Source organism: Talpa europaea (genome assembly GCF_964194135.1).
Source record: "Talpa europaea genome assembly, chromosome: X".
Taxonomy (NCBI): domain Eukaryota; kingdom Metazoa; phylum Chordata; class Mammalia; order Eulipotyphla; family Talpidae; genus Talpa; species Talpa europaea.
In genome coordinates, this window is record NC_140081.1 from 67,111,794 (window position 1) to 67,131,934 (window position 20,141).

The window sequence follows — 20,141 nt, forward strand, 5'->3', positions numbered from 1 at the left end:
CATTTTTAGCCTGGTATTTCCTGGCCATGGGCCAGGGGCTAAGGCCAGAGGCAGAAAACCCAAGATAGCACAGTCTCCTGCGCGGATTCAGCAGTGATGAGTTTTCACTGGGGAATGACAGACTGTCTCATTTCTAACTTCTTTAGATTTGAAATACTTCTGAGAGTGTAACCTTAATGATTAAAACATCTTGAGGAGAGAGGCTACTTAAATCCCTGAAAGACTGGACTTCTGTAATATGTTTCAAGAAAGGCAGTATCCTTGGGTAGCTATTTCTAAAATAATAACTTCAAACAAATTGTAATTTCAGTTTGTTCAAATTCTACAAATATAACTTCAACTTCCAACTAAGCATTTTGAGCAGGTGAACCTGTTTTTGTGATCAGGTATGACTCATTTATATTTAGGAACATGTATTTATAAGAAAACAGCACACTCCTATCTTAGAAAACAAAGCCAAAAGAAAAAAAAAATATTGTCCTTACAAGTGAGTTAAACGTAGCCCTCAAAGCCATTTACACAAGAAGTTATTTTCTTAGGGTTCATAGGAACTGCTCTGGGGGAGTCCCTGTCACTACACAAAAGGGTTCCCTACTCCCACTGAGCTTCCCTTCCTATAAGGGGCTGGGAGGAGGTATATCTTGGGTGTCTTAGCTTTGAACTTGAAATATGGTTTCTTACAAAAATAGCACCATAAACTGTGAAACATAACTGGTTACAGGTTAAAATGGGTTTTTGTGGGCTGTCTTGGAAACTTACTAACTCCAGGGTTATTTCTCTCAGAAAATTTTATAAGAGAACTTTTGAGATAGGATCCCTTCTTAACTCGGTCTTGACTCTCTTAGCAGACCCTTTCTCCACAAGTGGTACAAAAGTGAATTCTAACTCACCCCACATTATCTGGTCATGAGTTCTGAGTGTGGCCTGTGAACTTATGAAGTTTAATGACATTTTATTCTGTTACTCTATCTAAGATAACCATAGTCATTTGTGAATTCTAAGAACAAGTTATATTTCTCACCAGCCTCAAGAGCCTTCTCTGCAGTCATATGTGAATAAAATGGCAAATAAAATTACCATGAAAACATTCAGTCTCCCAGCTCAAATATTACATTTTCACAGTTATATAATCCCTCAGACTTGACACAGTCCCTTCCAAGCCACTGGCTGCTAGAAACTACACAACACTCCCTGGACACAGATAGAAGTTAGGTATGCAGGTACCTAGGAGAATCTAGATAAGTGACTATTTACAAAAAAGGCCCCAGGGGTTAAAAAGGTTTTGAAATAACTCGCCAAATAATTATTCAGGGATGATGCCAAATAGGACCATGAGAAAGCAAAGGTCAAAAGAGGTGGTCAAGAAGAAATCCCTCTACTAAAGGGTTTTGAGGCCTTGTGAGTGTCTTTGTTCCTCAAAGAAAAGAATTTGCTTCCCTTAGATTGGAGCCAATGAACTTTCACCTTCAGGACAAAGGTAATAATCACTATACCACAGACGCAAGCCCCCTATGTTATATTTCACTTACTTTCCTTTCCTTTCAGTTTTATCCAAGTATGAAAACCAGATTACTATTTTTGCTGACTACTTAGAAGATTTTCCAGATACAGATGAATTGGTATGGATCTTGGGAAAACAACATCTCCTTAAAACAGGTAAGGTTTGGTAGCATTGGTCTGTGAGAACCGAAATGTGGTGGGTACCTGATTAAGGTCCTAGGTGTTTTCCTGCTTTGGTTGGCAGAACATTACTTTCATAACTGTTCATTCTGCTCCTAGGCAGATTTAGCTTGTAGCCAAAAGGGTTTAAATCTCACATCCCTCGCTAGCACGTGCTCTTTCCAAGGCCCTGAGAGGCCCGAGCAGTGGGTTCACATGCTCGTAGGTATTTGCACAACTTGAAAAAGTATTTCTATTCCTTTCTTTAAAGGAGAACCCCTGAATTCTATAATCCTTGGGTTTCAAAAGACATGGCCCCACTCCCTATGTCATTATCCAGTATCTCGTCTTTGATGACTAGACTACCTACTTCTAATTCCTCTCATCCTTTTCTATCTGCCTTAAAGTCACTGCCACCCAGGGTTCCTTTAAACATCCCATGGCTGTCAGAAACAATATCAGACACTAAGAGGTCTTGTAGTTTTAGATCTTTTGCTGACTGCAGCGCTGTCTAAATTTGTTCTGATTTCATATAGAACTTTTAGCCACTATAGCTAGATGGAAAAGAGACTTGAACTTTTCTTTCTTACCCTCACATTTTTATAGATTGGGAAAGACCTTTTTACCTAAAAGTGCTAACAACCCAGCACCCAGATAAATCCTGAGCTTGGAGACAGGCAACTCTGAGATTTGTATCTGTTTGAGCAACCATCCTGTCCAGAGGTTCTAGCATGGAGGGAGGGACTGGAAGAAGCTGAACAAAAGGCAGGAGAGGAAGTTGGTCATTTTCTATCTTCTCCTGAGTTTGGCTTCATCATTTTGATGGGTAAGTCCTGATCAGTGGAGATAGCCCAGGGCTAGCAATGAAGGTCCTTTTATATTCAGATTCTTCACCTACCTTAGATCATTCACATTTTCTTTCTGGATCTTAACTCTTTTCTCCCGTGCTTAAAATGAGGGTACTGGAGATGATCTCTACTAGTTCTGCATTCCACGACAACAGGAATCCCGGGTTACCAGTTATGTCCATATTCATGGGCATATTCATGGGCATATTCATGGTCATATCTGAATATGGGAAATGCCATTAAGTTGGGAAATGCCTTTCAAAGTGAAATAGTTATAATGTTCATACAATGTCCCCCAGCTTTTCTAGCATATAGGCAAGCTGGAAGGCACAGAGATTATTAGAGATAGGAGTGAGTAGTATGAACATTTGAGAGGAAGTTAGCAGCTAACATTTATTGCAGACTTACTGTGTTCCATCCCATCTAAACACTCTCCATGTGTTAGCTTGTTGAATACTCACAATTCTAGAAAATAGGTACTCTATTCTTCCCATTTTACAAATGAGGAATCTGGAATTCAGACTGGTCAAATAACAAGATCACACAGTTGGTAAGAAGCAGAGTCAGGGTTCAAACCCAGGCAGAGTATGATGGCAAAAGTCTTACTCTCAATCATTATCCGTCTGCTTCCTATAATGTGCTACGCACTGTGGACATGATGAAGAGGAAAAACCCAGACAGATAGGTTTCGAGGGAAGGCAGGAGAGAAAATGGAAACTACAGGCTAAAATTTAATTTCCTTTTTTTCTTTTAAATTGTAATGGCTGTTAGTCCTATGCAAAATATAAATATGTATATGTTGTTGAGAAGGGGAAGGGAGAGAGAAGACTAAGAAAGACAGAACCACATAGAAGTATAAATGGGAACACGGAAGCCACACTTGCAGCCACAGTAGTTGATTTGTCATAAAATACAGGAAAGCAGGTTTTCAAAAGAGACGTAAAAACATTTGTGATATTACTCATCCCTTTAGATTACAAATGCCAATTGCACTAGGTGGTATTGATAAACTTCCTATATACTTAATTTGCTTAGCAGAGTCAGCTCCTTTTCAGTTAAACACAAGTGTGTGGGCACACACATCCACCCCTAGTTTTAGATGATGGACATTGGGTAGTGATGAGAGATTCAACCATCTTTATTCAGGGGGCTCGATGCCTTGTTAGCGGGTTATTCAGGATCTTTGTTTTTCCCATTCCTTGCTGTTGGCCAAAACCCCAGTGTACGTGCCTGCCAGGACCATGGAGCTCAGTAAAAAGGAGATAGGAGCTACCTGGTATTGGGTGAAAAGGGTCAACTGTGTGGTAAAAGGATAGAGTTGGGCTTTTAGTGGTGAACTTAATGTAGTGTAGACACATACTGATTTTCAGTCATGCATAACTAAAATTTATATAATGTTATAATGCACTGTCACCTCAATTTAAAAAAAAAGCAGCAAAACATAGGTGTGGGGGCCACAATAAAAAAAAATGGTAATGATGTGACCCGATGCAGATGTTGGCTAATGCCAAGGTGGAAATCATTTTGCCATATTAAGTCAACATGCTGTGTACCTTAAGTTAAAACAGTTTTGCATATGAATTATATCTCAGCAAATCTGAACAAAAAAAAGAGAAAGAAAAACATAAGTGGGAAGAAATGCTGAGATTTTTGGCTAAAATGAGATTGGGTTTCCACTGAATTTCCCTAACTCTCATAACAACGGCACTTACTGGTTATTTGAAAATGTTTGCTGCTGGCTCAGAAATCAAGGGCTTTTATCTTTAGATGGGATCTGGTGATTTAATTTTAATTTCCTATTTAATTACAGAAAAATCTAAGCTGTTGTCTGATATAAGTACTCGTCTATGGTTTACATACAGAAGGAAATTTTCACCAATTGGTAGGTATATCATTTGTTGTACTGTGCTTTCTTATAGATAGCTTGCCTGAGGTTATCAGTGACTTCACAGAAACCTCAGAATTATTAGCTCACTGTGGTAAACAGTTTGATTTAGGGGAATAGTTAAGTCATATTTTATCTAAAGTTTCACTGCTAAAGGTCTTCATCAGGTATGGTTTCGTGGTGCCAATGTGTAATGCCTGCATACTTTCGAGCTCCTTTTCCCCACCAAGTGTTTTGACACCAGATAGTATTGCTTGCTTTAAGAGTAAGGAAAATGTCAAATACATTTTTAATTTGGGCAATATCTATTAAATTACAATCCACGGCTTTGTGGATTATTAAAGTGATTATTAAAGACAATTGCGCCTTGAAGGAAAGAAAATAATTCCTTTGATTTTTTTTTTCCCTGTGAAATGAAAGCAACTTGCCACTGGGAGATGAATTATAGTGGATTTCCTTGGAACTAATTCTATGCTGTTACAGTACCAGCTGCTGTCTGGAACAAAGGACAGTTCAATAAACTAAGTAAATAGGCTCCCTCTAGAGAAAATTTGTAAAATGTTTGCAAGTTGCATGAATTGTTTGTAGTAGGATGGCCTTGTAGGAAAAGATTACCAAACTCAAGTGGTGGAAGCTATTCTCTTAAAAAGGAAGGCTGTCTGATTGATTTTGATGTGAGATTCGACCTAGGGACTGAAGTGAAATCAATCTTTCTGATAAGTACCAAAAAAAATGAAGATTTTTGTTTGTTTGTTTTGCTCTCCACAGAAAATACTAGAGCAGTAAAACAAACAAATGGACAGTCTTTAGTGCCCAGTGGTTCTAAACTGTTAACTTTCTCTGGGTGAAGAGAACTTTGTAAGGCTGGAAAACTTTTGCAATTCAACTCTGAATGTTTTGGCAATAGATGATCTCTTCTTTATGTGGGCCTCATTGCATCTTTTCCATCTGACCTATCATCCCGCCATGAGTAAGAGCCCAAGGGCTCCCTTTCTGGCTCGCAAATTGGTCAGTCCTTCTTATTTTCACGTAGTAACTCTCCTTCAGTTCTCACAACAAAAGAAAAGGTGTGGCCACCATGGCCCCCTTCTCTTAGAAGGCCGATGAGCCCCTTAACATTAGTCTTGCAGGATCATGCTTATAGCATGCTCTTACATTTCCATGTTGGGAAAGGAGAGAAATGAAAGCAGAGTGTGTCCTCTGCCATCCAAGTTATCTGATTTCATTGGTACCTTGAAAAAGGATATTGAGCTCACCCTGGCTATGTCCATGGGATTTTCATTACCTCAAGTGTTCTTAAAATGGAACCTGTTATCCTATTTCATGTATTAACTGGTTTTGTGCCTTTTAAAGATATGGTACATTTCTAACTTATTAATAGTATTTTACATTGTAATCATACTCATGACACCAAATATTTATATCATCCTCAGTAGGTTGTAGAACACATTCAAAGATGCTCTCTCATTTAATTATTAGCATACCCCCTGATAGGAGGCAGGGTATGTCCTATGATCCCCAGTCTACAAATGGGACTTGGATTAGGTAACATAGCTAGGTCTTCTAATACCTAATCTGGGACTCTTTCTTCTATTTGACATTGTCCTTGCTGTTTCGGTCTTTGTGGTATGTATTTGGAAGTGTAAGTTTTCTGGATCCCTTTGTTCATTTTGATGATTACCTTTGGTAGCATTTATTCCTTAGCTAAGGTAAGGCTGCCTTCCCAAAGAAGTGAGCTGTGTAAAGCCAAGTTTGGTCAGGCAGAGGATGACATGGCATGAACTAAGTGTTAGTAGTCATACATGGCAGTCATCCACCAAAACTGCATGCAAACCAAGACAGTCTCCAAGCAGAAGGCATCAGGTTTTTGTTCACATTTTTGTTTTGTCTTTGGCCATAGAAGGCTGTCTGATTGATTTTGGGTAACTCATTTTGGGTAACACAGCATTCTGGGTAACAGCATTATTTTTGCAAGTTCCACCCTATATTCAGACCCTGTGTGATATCTGGCTATACCTCTTGCCTCTTTTTTCATTATACATGTGTCATCTTGTCTTATGTGATTCACAGATATGCTGGTGTTTCGAGAGAGGGCAATTTAAGGAACTTATATATTCAATCCATCCATGTTTCCAACAGGGGGAACGGGCCCTTCGTCAGATGCTGGCTGGGGATGTATGCTACGCTGTGGACAGATGATGCTGGCTCAAGCCCTTATCTGCAGACACTTGGGAAGGGGTGAGTTGAATTTGTTCTCTAAATTGCCTCAGAGACCTCTGCAATAACACTTAATGCTGTTGGGTTTAGCATTGATGCCGAGCTTTAGGGGCACTCACTAACAAAGCTACAGGTCTTAAAGTGCTCTCTGCAACTTCAAGTGTTAGGCTGACAAGCCAACAAAGCCTCTCATGAGAAAAAAAACAGCCAGCATTTCCTTGTGACTCATCAAGTCAGAGAATTATTTTCTTGGGATAGAACTGAACATTGAGGCAGGTGTGCCATTTAGAGTTTCCATCTTTGCCATTGTTCGAGTGAGTCCTTAAGCAAGTCAGATAACAAAGGGAGCAGGAAGAAGGGTGTGGTGGTTAAGTCTGTTTCTTGACCTCATTTGAAATATCTGCCTGGTGAAGGATGTAAGTGACCTAAAGGAAATGTCTAATGAGGGAGTTGGCGCTATTTTGGTTTGAGTCCACTAATGATGTCCATTAGATGATGAAGGAATCCTTAAATTAGCTTCCTTGGGAGACTGATGCATTAAGAACCTTCTGGTAATTGTTGCTGGAACTCTTGAATCTTGCTTCCTAAAGACATGTGTGTGCTCCCTTGTGGGTATCTGTAGGTTGACCTTGGCTGGAGGCCAGTTTAGGCACTTGGGTGAAAGTCCACTTTGACATGGGAATGAGAGTGAAAGGACACCTATGGTGAGGCTGGACTGCTGAATTCATTGGCTACTGCTCCCTGAGACTTACAGTGAATGAACTGTTGCTCCCCACCCCCCTTCCACCCCGTCCCATCTCACAGATCCTACTACAGTTATCAAAGAAGATTGGGGAAGGGCCTGGGGAGTTTCAGGGATAAATGCCTTCCTTTCAGATTTTAGGATATCCTATCTATGCCTGCTTCCCCTGGGTAGTAGTAGTAGTTTCAGTCTTGTAGATGAGGAAACTGAGCTTCAGAAATTGAGGTGACTTGCCTGGGAAGAAACAGATCTAAAGCATCAATTTAGGAAGGGAATACAGATCTTCTGACTTCTTGTCCAGTGGTACACATACTTCTTAGTGAAGATCTGTTTTACTGTTTAACATTCTCATTTGCAAAACACTTCAAGATGATTATTCTGGAAGTGAATGTTGTGGAAAGCAAACTGGAAAAAAAAAAAAAAAACCCACAGTCAGCAATCTAGATTATTTTAGTATAAATGCAAGCAACAGGAAGAATTTAGAGATAGACCCTGTAGCTAAGATGAATTAGAAGGTGTCATTTTGTAAAGAAGTATGTTGGCATGTTTCCTATTCAGTTATTTTATAACTGAGGTAGAGTGTGCACTTATCACTGTCGTCAGTAAAAATTTATGATACTTAGCAGCCGACTAATCAGAATTTCCCCAGACTTGGATGGTTTAGTAGCTTAAAAAAAAAGTTGGATGCAGTTCACTTTCTGAAGAACTATGCTGCTATGCTGGATACGAAGTTTAAAACTTGGGTTTCAGAAATTCTAGACGCAAAGAGAACTGAAGACTCTGGAGATAATGGCCTTTGGCTTCAAGTATATTTCAGTTGTGAATCCAAGCTCTCTCCAAAACCTCAGGAGAGATATTTATGGCTTGGAAGCAAAGTTAGCCTCAGAAATCAGTCCCATTAGACAGGGTTCCAAGAGCTGAGGGAGTGGGAGGAGATTATGGAGGATTTTACAGTTGTTCTCAGTAAGCGATAAGTAGCCTCTGTGTGATTGGGGTCAGGCTTGGGGGGCTGTGCTTAAGACACAGATAAGGAATTCCTAAAAATGTAAATATTTTGGTTTTGATCATAAGGAGACTTTGAACACCTGATAGCAATAGCAAAGCTATTTGTTTTTCTAAAACTCAGTGTGGGCTTTTTGAAGGTTGTGTAAAAAGGGGAGTATGCCAATTTTTGAAAGCTTCCTTAGTTGTGAATTGTGTGTATTCCCTGGTGAAACATTGTGTGTCAGAATAGCACTTCCCTCCATGAAGCTGTTGGCTGTGCTGCTGATACATAAGGACAAAAGCCACCTCTGTCTGTATGGAGATGAGACACTATGGCGTCTGGGTGATACATGGAGATCCTGCCGGATTTTGTGGTGACCTGTTCACTGAATAGCTGGCCAGAAAGGGTTTTGTCACACTCTTTTTTTGTATAATATTTATCCAGCCCCAGCCCTTGGACTAAGTCAATTCCTTGGTCAACTGCTTGTTTTGCTTTTGCTTTACACCCACTGAGGCTTTGAAAATAATCAGTGTCCAGATGTCTTTGTCATCAGAATTCAAGATACTTAGGAATGTTCTAACTTGATCCTTCCTGCCTTCTAGATGTAGCTCCTTTATTTTCCTTCTAACCTCATAGTTCAAGTAAAAGTGCAGAGTGGTAATAAACAGTTATAAAAATGATTCTAACTCATTTTTCTCCCTAAAAAAGACTGGAACTGGGAGAAGCAAAAAGAACAACCCAAAGAATACCAATGGATCCTACAGTGCTTCTTAGATAGAAAAGACTGTTGCTACTCTATCCATCAAATGGGTAAGGTCACAAAGCAGTAATTTAAAGGTGATGCCTATGCTTGCTCCTGTCATCCCCTGCTTTACATGTGGCACTGTGAAGTTGTCCATCTGCTCAATTATTTATGCAAAAAAATTTAGGATTTTTGTGGCGTTCTGGAAGACCTTTTGCTAATGTGTTTATTTTTTTTCTCCACATAAAAACAGCACAAATGGGTGTAGGAGAAGGGAAATCAATTGGCGAATGGTTTGGACCAAATACAGTTGCACAGGTGTTAAAGTAAGTAAAAGAATCTGGCATTGACCTAATTCTTCTGTCTCTTATGCCTCCCTTCACCACTGACCCAACCTCCCATAACTTAACTGCTCTTGCCATCCTATTAGGCCACCAAAATATCTGCCATTTTTCTCAGACAGTTCTTTGAAATGTGTAATCTATGGGGATATCTGTCTTGGTATATCAGAATTGGAGTTACTGGTAGCCAGAATATGCAGAGGCGTCTCAGGACTGATTTCATATTTTCCACTGCAGATTGGTGCTCACATGCCAGCAGCCAGCAGCCTGAGCCTGAGGTCGCTTTGAAGTCCAAAAGTTCATACTAAGAGGGGGAGGTAGAGTCAGCCTAGGCATGACATAGACTCCACCCTATATAGTATTAAAATCATTCATTCATTCATCCATGCATTCATTCAGTCATTCATTCAATATTTACTGGGTACCTCTACTGTGCTAAGTGCTGGATGTACACAGTCCTTGCTTCAAGGAACTCACCATGTTGGAGAAGAAAACCCCAAGAGAATCTTGAAATCAGTTTGTCCCGTCTTTGCAGATGCATGCTACCCCATCATTGTATTTTTGCAGTTATCCTGAATTCACCTCCCACAACAAAAGGTGAGGTGGGGAGGCCAGAACTAATGTTTTGGAAGTGAATGGGATGAGTGGCATTAGCACCTATACCTGCAGGTCACCTCCCCTGTTGTCACTCTCCTTCCTGACCACCTATCACTGAGTGAAATTTCCAGGATAGTGATCATCTTTGTCTTGTTCACTACTGTAATGATAGCACATAAAGCATCCTGGTATGCATAAGTGCTCAATAAATATTTGATGAATGAATGAAAATGGCAGTCATAATGGGGCTGGCTTCAGGCACCAGAAAATTGAAACCATGTGGCTCCTTTGGTGTCATGTGCTTCAATTCCAGGGCCCTCTGGGTCACGATGATGGGACCTGCTCCTTGCAAAGGACAGATGGGCCACTGATTCAATGCTCAGACAGTCTTCAGAGAACCAGAAAGTTTTGAAATACGCTTACGATGGGATAGTCTGAATTTCTTGGGAACCCAGAAAATATCTTGGCTTTATTGCTTGTGCTGACAGTGCAACCTCATTGAGACCACTTGCTTGCCTTTGACTGTAGTCCCTTTTGGGACATCTCTGACTCTGCTGAGTGAGGATCTGGTGGTCTTGGGAACTGTTGCAGGAACCCAGAGTTGAAAATGTGGACGATTAGAATAGTTGTGCCCCATCCCAAACCCAGTTTGAAGTGGTTTTTAAATGACATCTTTCAGCACATGCTTCTTTCTTGTAAATGTTGAGGTTCCCAACAACAAATGGAAGAATACATTCTAACGAATTAAAGTATGTTCTGATGCATCATGATTATTATCAATAACAACAGTTGATCATGATAGTGATGTCATTACTATTATTTTGGGGAAAGATAATGCATTAAAATGAATGAAATGAAAATATAATGATAGTTAACCTCTTCCTGGGAGCTACTGTGGTTTGGGAGAGAGTGCTTATTCTTTTATTCAGTGAGACTAGGCTTTACAAAGGAATCCCAGAAGGAGCTGGTTTAAATATGTCTTCTTGCAAACTGGTAAGAGGAGAAGATAAGGGACAAATAGGCATGGGACTTTACTTAACCTCAGGTAATCTCTCTTTTAAGAGGGCTTTCTTTCTTATCTCTGCTGAAGTCATGCAATTCAGTGTGCTCTCTCTTCAACTATTAACCAGTAAGGCCCTGCACCCAGGCTATCTGCAGCCCAAGTGTCCTGAATAGCATTCTCACTGCAGATGGGGAGGGCTGTTCCTGGGGCTTATGCTCTATATTGTCAATGCTTCTCTCTCTCTGTGTGTGTGTGTGCGTGTGTGTGTATGTGTGTGTGTGTACATCTATATGTATATATGATCATGCACATGTATGTATATATATTAAATATTAATGATAATTTCCTTTTTCAAAAAGAACAGTAAGTCAGAATGTTTTTCCTTTAAGAAATAAAAAACATGGGGCCTCTCTGGTGGCCTAGGGGTTAAGTCACAGGGGTATCACCACCACGGCCTGAGTTCGATCCCTGGCCACATATGGCACATATGTGCACAGCAGAACTCTCCCGTCTCACCCACTGTTCCCCTTAGCAGTGTATTTCAGTAAATCCACGTGTTCCACTCCTCACTTTGTCTCTGGTGAATCCTCTCATTGCCACCTCCCCCACACCTCTGACAAACACCCCAGATCTTCTATACATAAATAAATAAATAAGTATATCTTTAAAAAAAGAAAAGAAAAGAAAAAGCAAATCTCCTGGGAGCAGATGTGTTGGTAACTTTTCTGTTTCACTCAGTAGGAGTAGCATTTTTATGAGATAGATTTTTTCATTTTGCACGGCACGGCCTTCTTCTCAAAGTTTAGAAACGGTGATTGTGCATTCTCAAGGTCCCTGGACACAGAATGTTCCAGAGCTCAGTCAAAGGAGTCAGAGCTGACCAGAGCCCCTGCTTCTCTGACTCAGTGTCTGGTGACTTCAGGAACACTAGGCATATACTGTAGCTCTTCTTGCTGATAGTTCCCTCTTCCCCAACTATGACTTCATTGTATGTTGTTTTGCAGAAAACTTGCTTTATTTGATGAATGGAATTCCTTGGCTGTTTATGTTTCAATGGATAACACAGTGGTCATTGAAGATATCAGTGAGTCTCTGGCCTGTTTACCTCCTGGTTGATGGGTGATGAGGTCCTTCCTCACCATTCAGAAAGCTGTGGGGAGGGGTGGAGAGAAAAAGAGAGGAGTGACCTGGGCTTCCTGCAGGCATGCCATGAACTGGGCCCTGGTAGGGGAGGGGAAGGCCCTTCAAGAAGAGGGTGTCATGTGAGGTCTTTCTTAGTTTTACTCTTGGATTATCCCCTAGGGCTAGATACCCCTAATTTAACCAGCTCTCTTGTCTTCTCTTTCTAGAAAAAATGTGCCATGTCCTTTCCTTGAATGCCGATCCAGCCAGCGAGAGCCCCGCTGACTCTCTGAATGCTTTGAGCCGGAGTAAGGGCTGCCTAACCTGGAAACCCCTGCTGCTCATTGTGCCCCTTCGCCTGGGCATAAACCAAATCAATCCTGTCTATGTCGATGCATTCAAAGTAAGTTGCACCTTTTCCCCAGCCCATTGCCGCCTGCCCATCACACCACCATGTGAGCACGGAGATCCGTGAGCAGCAGTCCACAAGTGAGTTGAGAATCTTGCATTCTCTTTCCCTCTAGGAGTGTTTTAAGATGCCACAGTCTTTAGGGGCATTAGGAGGAAAACCAAATAACGCCTATTATTTCATAGGATTCTTAGGTAAGAAAAGAGGACTCACAAGTAAGTCATGGTGGGCTAGGGGAGGGTGGGCAGAAGGTTTGCACGGGAGATCAGGCAGTTCCAGTTAAGGGCCCTTGTCTGGCCTGGAGATGCTGTGGTCTCTGGTCCGCTCCCTCTGTCTCTGACCTGATCTATGGAGAGTGACACTTCTGTGTACCTGCTGGAGAGCAGAGTCTCTTTCAAGGCCTCCACTTCCTTGTCCCTTGATAAGATAGTTCCATGGCTGTTTTCCTGCTGGACTACCAGGGTCACAGCATTGCTTCAGCACATCTCTCTCTTTCCTGTGGAGCCCAGGACAGCGAGTTTTCACTCCCCTGACCTTGCTGATCCCCCTTTATTGGGACTCGGGCATTCAAGCGAGGCACATTCTGTGGCTTTCTACACCCACACATCTGGGCCTGCTGGATCATTGTTCTGAGCCATGACTGGGTGGAAACTAGAGGGAGCAAAGACAGGGGTATCCCTTTTCTGATAGTGGGGCTAAGCCTTCCAACCATTAACCTCCTAATGTGGATCCTAACAAGCAGTCCGGCCTTCCCTGCCGAGGGTGGAAACCCTGCCACCCTGTGCACGAGCTGTGACCAGAGACATTTAAGGCCCTTAGCATACAATGTGAGCTAACCTAATGCTTCTTAAACTTGATTGTGTACACACACCTTGAGAGCCTATTAAGATGCAGGTTCAGCTGGTCTGGGGAGGGACTGATGCTACTGGTACAACACACCATGCTTTGAGTACACCATGCTGAAAACCCAGCTAAGGGAGTGATGCCGCTAGGGCAATATGGTACAGGACATCTTTCATAGGAGTGGAGTGGTCAAAAACTGGGCCTCAAGGAAGTTATGAGCTTAGATTGCCAAGGAGAGCCTTAAGTAGGCAGGGAAGAGGCAGAGCAGATAGGGGGAAGAGCATGAAGGGTGTGCAGGGGACAGGGTGAGATGAACGCAGTTGCCCTCCCCCAGAGATTTGGGAAGGTGGGGTGGGGTGGAAGCAGACGTATCTGCTAGCTGTGTGACTGCCGGAGGAGTACCAACTCTTTTAGTCTTGGGTTCCTTAGATGGAAAACAGGGACAACACCTGATTCACCAAGTTGTCATCACAGTACATCACACAGCAGAGAGCCAGGCTTGTAGTACATGCTCAGAAAAATGTGGCTCCGTCCTGCCTGACCCCAGCACCTCTTTCCTCTGCCAACTCTTTCTTTCCTCACAGTTGCTGGGTGCTCTCTAATACTGCCATCTATTGGTCTATCGTAAGAACTACAGCTTGATGGAAAATCAGGAAACCAGGGAGGCTTTTATCAAAAGTACAAAACCCAGTATTTGGAGTTATATAGATTTAGATATCTTCTGTTTCTAAGGTTTGGTTCCCGTGAACAAAAATGTTGCAAAACACGATTGTTTTGACTTGAGTACAAGGTTGAAAAGGGATGGAAAATAATTTTGGAGGAGCCTCAGTGAATGGTGCATGTGATCCCTGGGCTCCCTGGCCTCTCTTATCCCGAATTATCAGAAGGAATTCAGCAAGCTGATGTAGCCCCCCTATTTCCTGAAGCCACTGGGTCGGGGTGACTACTGTGGAGTTTGCCTGTTCATTCAAGTGGTGTGGGCAAGCCTTAGTTCCTAAGACGGAGGTTCGTATAACACCCATTTGGCAATTAACTTCCATAAACCCTTTGTTCAACCTTCACTTGAGGGCCTAAAGTCCCCCCAATTCCACTTTTCTGTCTCATTTCCTATATGAGGTTGAGGGATCCAGACTGGTCGAATGTCTGAATGAGGAACAGATGAAAATGACAGAGAACTAGTGTTTTCTAACAGGTGTCTTATACCAGGTATTCTACAAAGTTCTCTCTTTTTCATATTCTCTCTCTCTCTCCATATATATATATATATATATATATATATATATATGTATACACACACACACACACACACACACACACATATATATATACACACACACACATAGGTATAATTACAACATCCTCTATGAGGCCAGGATCCCATCCCATTTTGGCTATCTCTTCATCCCACAAATGTTTTCTGAGGGTCTTCTTACCCACTAGGAAACTGGGGGAAACTCTCAGTGTGGGAGACCATGGCCAGGGGAAGACTGGCTATCAGATCTTACTTGCTTAGAGGAGATGTTTGTCCCTGCACTAGATGTTGCCACCTGGAGGCCTGTAGCTTGAACCCTGTTTCTGCAGGTGCTTGAGCAGCCTGCCTCTTCTCCTTGGGCCTCATTAGGGATCTTGGTTTAGTTCCTACAGTGTTTCTAGGACATTTTACATCTTTTGCTATATCTCTTTTAAGCACCCTCAGAAATGGGAAGCCTGCACAGTTCTTCTTCTTCTACTACTACTACTGCTGCTGCTACTACTACTACTACTACAGCACACACCCCCCCACACCCACACCCACACACATACACACACCCCACATCCCATCCTACCCATAGAAAAAGGCCAGGATCAGAGAGAACACACTGCTGTGACTTTCTATTTTCTTGTGCGTCCTTTTTTCCTCTTACCATCTGTGAGCTTAGGTTGGCTTTCTTCTATACATCCTGGTTGTTGCTCTTCATTGTTATTTGAGTTTTTTTTATCTCCATATACTCTTAAACATATGTTTATAGGGAAATGCTTTTTGAGTATAAGCAAGATACTGCTATGACCACCTTGTATTTGTATTGTATTTTAAGCATTTTACAGAGGTGAAATCTTCTGGGTCTTATAATGCTCTGTGAGGTCACTGGGCCCAGTGACCCCAGCTTAAAAACAAAAAAATTAAGACGGAAAGTGAGATCAGTGTTTTATGCTTCATCTTTGAGAGATAAGTGAAGCTTTTCATCAAATATCAGAAATACATTCTTTGCCATCAGCTGTGCCCAACACAATTCTGGACGCCATTCCCGTGAGGGCCTTCCAGGCCTCCCTCTCTGTCCCATCCTCCTGCTGCATGAATATCTTTCCCTGGTTGCCTGACCCCATCTAGAACACAGAGGCCCGCATAGTCCTCAGGCCTGGACAGTGAGGTTGGGGGGGCCCGTTAGGTACTCTTACCTACTCAGTGTGCCACTGATGAGCAAAAGAGGGAGTCTAGTGCTCTGAATAACAGATTGCAGTACAGACTCTATTATCCCCCAATTCCTCCCAGGTCATTATTGAGCTAGATTTTTTCAATTTAATGAAGCATGCTATTCTTCCATTTGTCAAGGGTGATCATCTAAAAGTGAATTTTGCCAGGGAGGTCTGTCTGTGCTGATTTAATGTGAGCAAGGCAGTATTTTCTGACAGGAAAATAACTAACTTACTGGCAAAATTACTAACTTGCTGGCAATGACTAACTTGCTGGCTAATCAAGACTGGAAGTCAGCAACTTGGTATGTCATTGATAGCAGATCAGCATTTCCATTTCTTTCAAAGACAGAGGCCTTTTCCTTTCCCAGTTAATGCTCTCTGGCCATAGGTCTGAGAACCAGTGGTCTGGAGCAAGATGCTTTCCAATGTTGAAAGATGCAGGAAGCTCCCTAATGGCACCTGAACTCACAGCCTGGTGCTTCTACTTCCCACCTCTTTGCTACTGCTGCTCACAGAGCCTGCCATGTCATCTGTGGTCTCTCATTCTCACCTTTCCCCAAAACTGTCACTTTTTGTTTTTGGACCTGAACTCTGAGGAGATGTAAATGCTAGGGCAAATCTTCTCATCGAATGACTGGGTTTGGGTGTGGGTGGCTGCCTTTAAGCATGCGCGCCCTGCTTCGGGCTTTCTGTCATCTCATTCTCATCGTCACCAAGGGAGGGTTAGGAAAACCAGAGCGCCTCCTCCCAAGGACAGCGGTGGGGCTGGGGCCAGTAGTTCTTCGAAGGGTAAACGTGTGTCATTCAAAACAGGAGATGAACTCATTTTCTTGGACCCTCACACAACCCAGACCTTCGTTGACACTGAAGAGAATGGAATGGTTGACGACCAGACTTTCCATTGCCTGCAATCCCCACAGCGAATGAATATCCTGCACTTGGATCCTTCTGTGGCACTGGTGAGTCTCTGAAGCTTGGTTGAGCCAAGAGATATGCTGTACCATGGTACAGAGCAGTTCCCTGCGCATTGCCCAGATCGCTAGCTAGGGTGGCAGTGTAGCATAGTGGGGAAGGACCGGACACTGAAGCCAGACTGCTTGAGTTAGAATCTACACCCTGCTGCTTACTGGCTATGGCCTTAGGAGGAATCTCTTCACCTTTCTGAATCTCGGTCTTCTCATCCATAAAATGAGCAAAGCAATAGTTCCTTCCTTGTAGGGTTGTATGAGGTACACTGTGTGTAAGGCGCTTAGCACAGTGCCTGGCGTAATGTAAGCAGTCTATACACATTAGCGTAAGTGTAACCAGCCTTCCCCCCTTTCCGTCTTGCCCTCTAATTACTGCCATCTAGGGAGAAGGAATAAGTGGGACATAGCTAGGGAGGGAGAAGGGGATGAGACGCACTGGGTGGACCGTGCCCATTCGTCTGGGCACACAATCCCGGAAATGAGGTTTTCCTCTGAAGTGTGACTGCTGTCTGCACATGCTGAGTTCACTGCCTGTGAAGTAGCCAGGGGTTCTGAGGCCTGTCTGTATTCTCTCTTCCACTTTAACCCAACTGTCAAGGTATCAGTGACCCAGGGCTGACATTCCTCCTCTTGTTTTGGACCATTCTTTCATTACTTAAGGCTGGTAGAGGAGGAAGGAAGCTAATGATTGTCTTTATTCTAATGGCTAATTTCCTTAAGGTCAAAGCCATTTTATTAAATATTTCCTCTACCCAAATATTTCCATGTGGCTTTTGTTTGCTGGCTTAATTGGCTAGTCTTTTTTTTTTAATTGAGGTAATATTGATTCACAACACTATATAGATTTCAGGTATACAGCTTCTCATCGCAGTAGCTGTATAAATATCACCAATGACTTGAGTATTCATTATGAATGTTTATGCTTATGCATTGAATGTCTCCAGTATGTGGGGAGAGGGATAGGGAGGGACAGTAAGCAGCCTTCCTGCTTACTGGGAGATGCATCCAAAGAGAGGTCTACAGTACAAAAGCCTGCCTCAGTGTCCCCTGACCAGTTCTAATTTGTGTTCTTTTCCTTCTTTCCCCTTTTACCCCAAGGGATTTTTCTGCAAAGAAGAGAAAGACTTTGATAGCTGGTGTAGCCTTGTTCAAAAGGTAAAGATGTATGTTTTTCTCAGTCTTAAAAAATAAAAGTTATTCAGTATGGTTAATTATTAAGATTGTTTTTCATAATTTCATAAACCTAGCCTGATATGAAATTATTGCAAGAGAAAGAAACTAAGATGTGGAAAATTGTACATAACTTTGGGGAGGACCAAAGAACTTTTGTTTGAAATATGCTTAGTATGTCAAGTAAGTATTTTTAGCTACTTAATATTCCATCTCTTTAAGCCTACAAGTCATAGGAAATGTTCAACTAATATTCTACCATTTTAATGTAAAAGTGACAATTTCATGTAATTCAACCTAAATTCTCCCTCTGCATCCATATTCTGTTCATAACACTCAGATGGTCGAAGAAACTAAATTATGGTTGAAGCAACTAAACTATGATTGAAGAAACTAAATGACTTCTCTATTTTGTCTTCTGCTTACAGCTTAATATATTCCATCATATTTTAATCTGCCTGCCTTTCTATTAATTGTCATAGTCATATAAAACATAGGTGCATGCCACCACTTAAATACAAATTGCAAAATTCTGTGCAAATACTGAAACAAATTGTTCTTTTTGGTATCTTGTATAAAAGGCTATTTATTATCTTGCTGGACCACCAATCTTTGTATCTGCCTCCCTCCTCCTCGGCTTCTAACATATGCCAAATATGTGGAAGACATTGAGCCATGCTTGTTGCAAGAATGAAGGGAAACCATAGGGAGTAGTTTAAAGAGCTCTGGATGGGGTATCAGGAGACATGAGTTCTGTCTGCAAAACAAAGGGATTGGAGAGATAGGTGTCCAGAACCTTTTGTAAGTGGAAGGAGGGAAGATTTTTCTTCACAAGTCAACAAATGATTAACACTAATGTCCCTAGCTGAATCTGAAGACGCGGTTTATAATTAGCTATGACATAATGGAAATGTATTTTCTAAAGTGAAATTGCATGCATTTCAGAATGTAGCAAAACTGTGTGGAAATAACATTTCAAATTAGAGTGAAATTTTCCTGATATGACTAAGCCATTTAAATGAGGACATACACCCTAGTGATGAACTAAAACCGAAGCTACGCTAATATGTACTAAATAGTCCCTTGGGTCAGATTCAATATGATTGACCAACATTTCTTTGGCCAACACTTAAGGAAGATCTCACCCCTAAAAGTGAGTTGGACCCATACAGCTGGCATGTAACATGAGCCTCATGACGGAGCGTGGGGAATGAGTACTGGCCTTCCAGTAGTCGCTCCTTCCAATGTCCTGTCTTCCTGACCAACTGCATGTGGAATTGAAAAGTGCTGGATCTTCAGATGGGTCAATTCGAGGATGGGTGTATTTGCTAGGTTTTGATTTCACCTCTCAATAACTAGTCTATTCTTTTAGGATTTGGGGTCATAGATTGCCAATAATACAGAAATGTAGTGACTTGTAGTGTTTACAATGGTTTCTGTGTCTCCTCAGGAAATTCTAAAGGAGAATTTAAGGATGTTTGAATTAGTTCAGAAACATCCATCGCACTGGCCTCCCTTTGTTCCTCCAGCGAAGCCAGAAGTGACGACCACTGGGGCAGGTAAGCTATCATTCGGGGTGACTCTCAGCCAGCAGACCCACATGTAGCAATTATTTTGTGAGACAGAGGTGACTGAGGCTCATGTGTTCCATGGAATGTAACATTTTCTAGTGGGTTGGGCTGGTCAAGGGAATGATATTACCTATTATTTTAATCATTTGATGAACTCAACTGTTTCAAAGAATGCTAATAGAAGGAAATGAACGCATTGCAAAAGTTCAATGCAAAATCAAAATGACTAGAACTATTTTTCATGGTCTGGTTAGTCTGGTTATTTCAGATTAACAAAGCAGAGGCCATGAGTAATTCTAAAGTTCAGCCTGAAAGTTCTAGCTGAGCCTCAGCCTCCTCATAGTAATTAGGACTAAGTTAACATATTCAGTTAGTTTGATTCTTATAGAGAATTTGTATCATTTGCTAATAGACCTAAGTCCAGATCTCCTCCACACAAACTTTTCTTTAGCAAAGCAACTGCTTCAATCTAAGTGTCAAGCATGTCTTTTTTCTCATTTCTGTATTCTGATAGAATTCATTGACTCTACTGAACAATTAGAGGAGCTTGACCTGGAGGAAGATTTTGAGATTCTGAGTGTATAG

The 20,141-nt window shown here is 41.7% G+C and overlaps 1 protein-coding gene across 2 annotated transcripts; it reads left to right on the top strand.

Moving 5' to 3' along the window:
- Positions 1 to 1,547: 1,547 nt before the first annotated feature.
- ATG4A (autophagy related 4A cysteine peptidase) lies at positions 1,548 to 20,141 on the top strand (the record flags this gene model as incomplete). 2 transcript variants are annotated; one of them, XM_084258315.1, is made up of 12 exons in its annotated part: positions 1,548 to 1,656; positions 4,318 to 4,389; positions 6,532 to 6,630; positions 9,045 to 9,146; positions 9,332 to 9,404; positions 12,024 to 12,103; positions 12,369 to 12,544; positions 12,666 to 12,744; positions 16,664 to 16,806; positions 17,914 to 17,970; positions 19,436 to 19,544; positions 20,071 to 20,141. In XM_084258315.1, exons 3-12 carry the CDS (start codon positions 6,570 to 6,572, stop codon positions 20,139 to 20,141), a joined length of 951 nt encoding a protein of 316 aa, XP_084114441.1. In that variant the 5' UTR covers positions 1,548 to 1,656; positions 4,318 to 4,389; positions 6,532 to 6,569. The 2 variants fall into 2 exon arrangements, with proteins under 2 accessions (XP_084114441.1, XP_084114442.1); XM_084258316.1 differs by lacking the exon at positions 4,318 to 4,389 and having other exon boundaries at positions 16,661 to 16,806.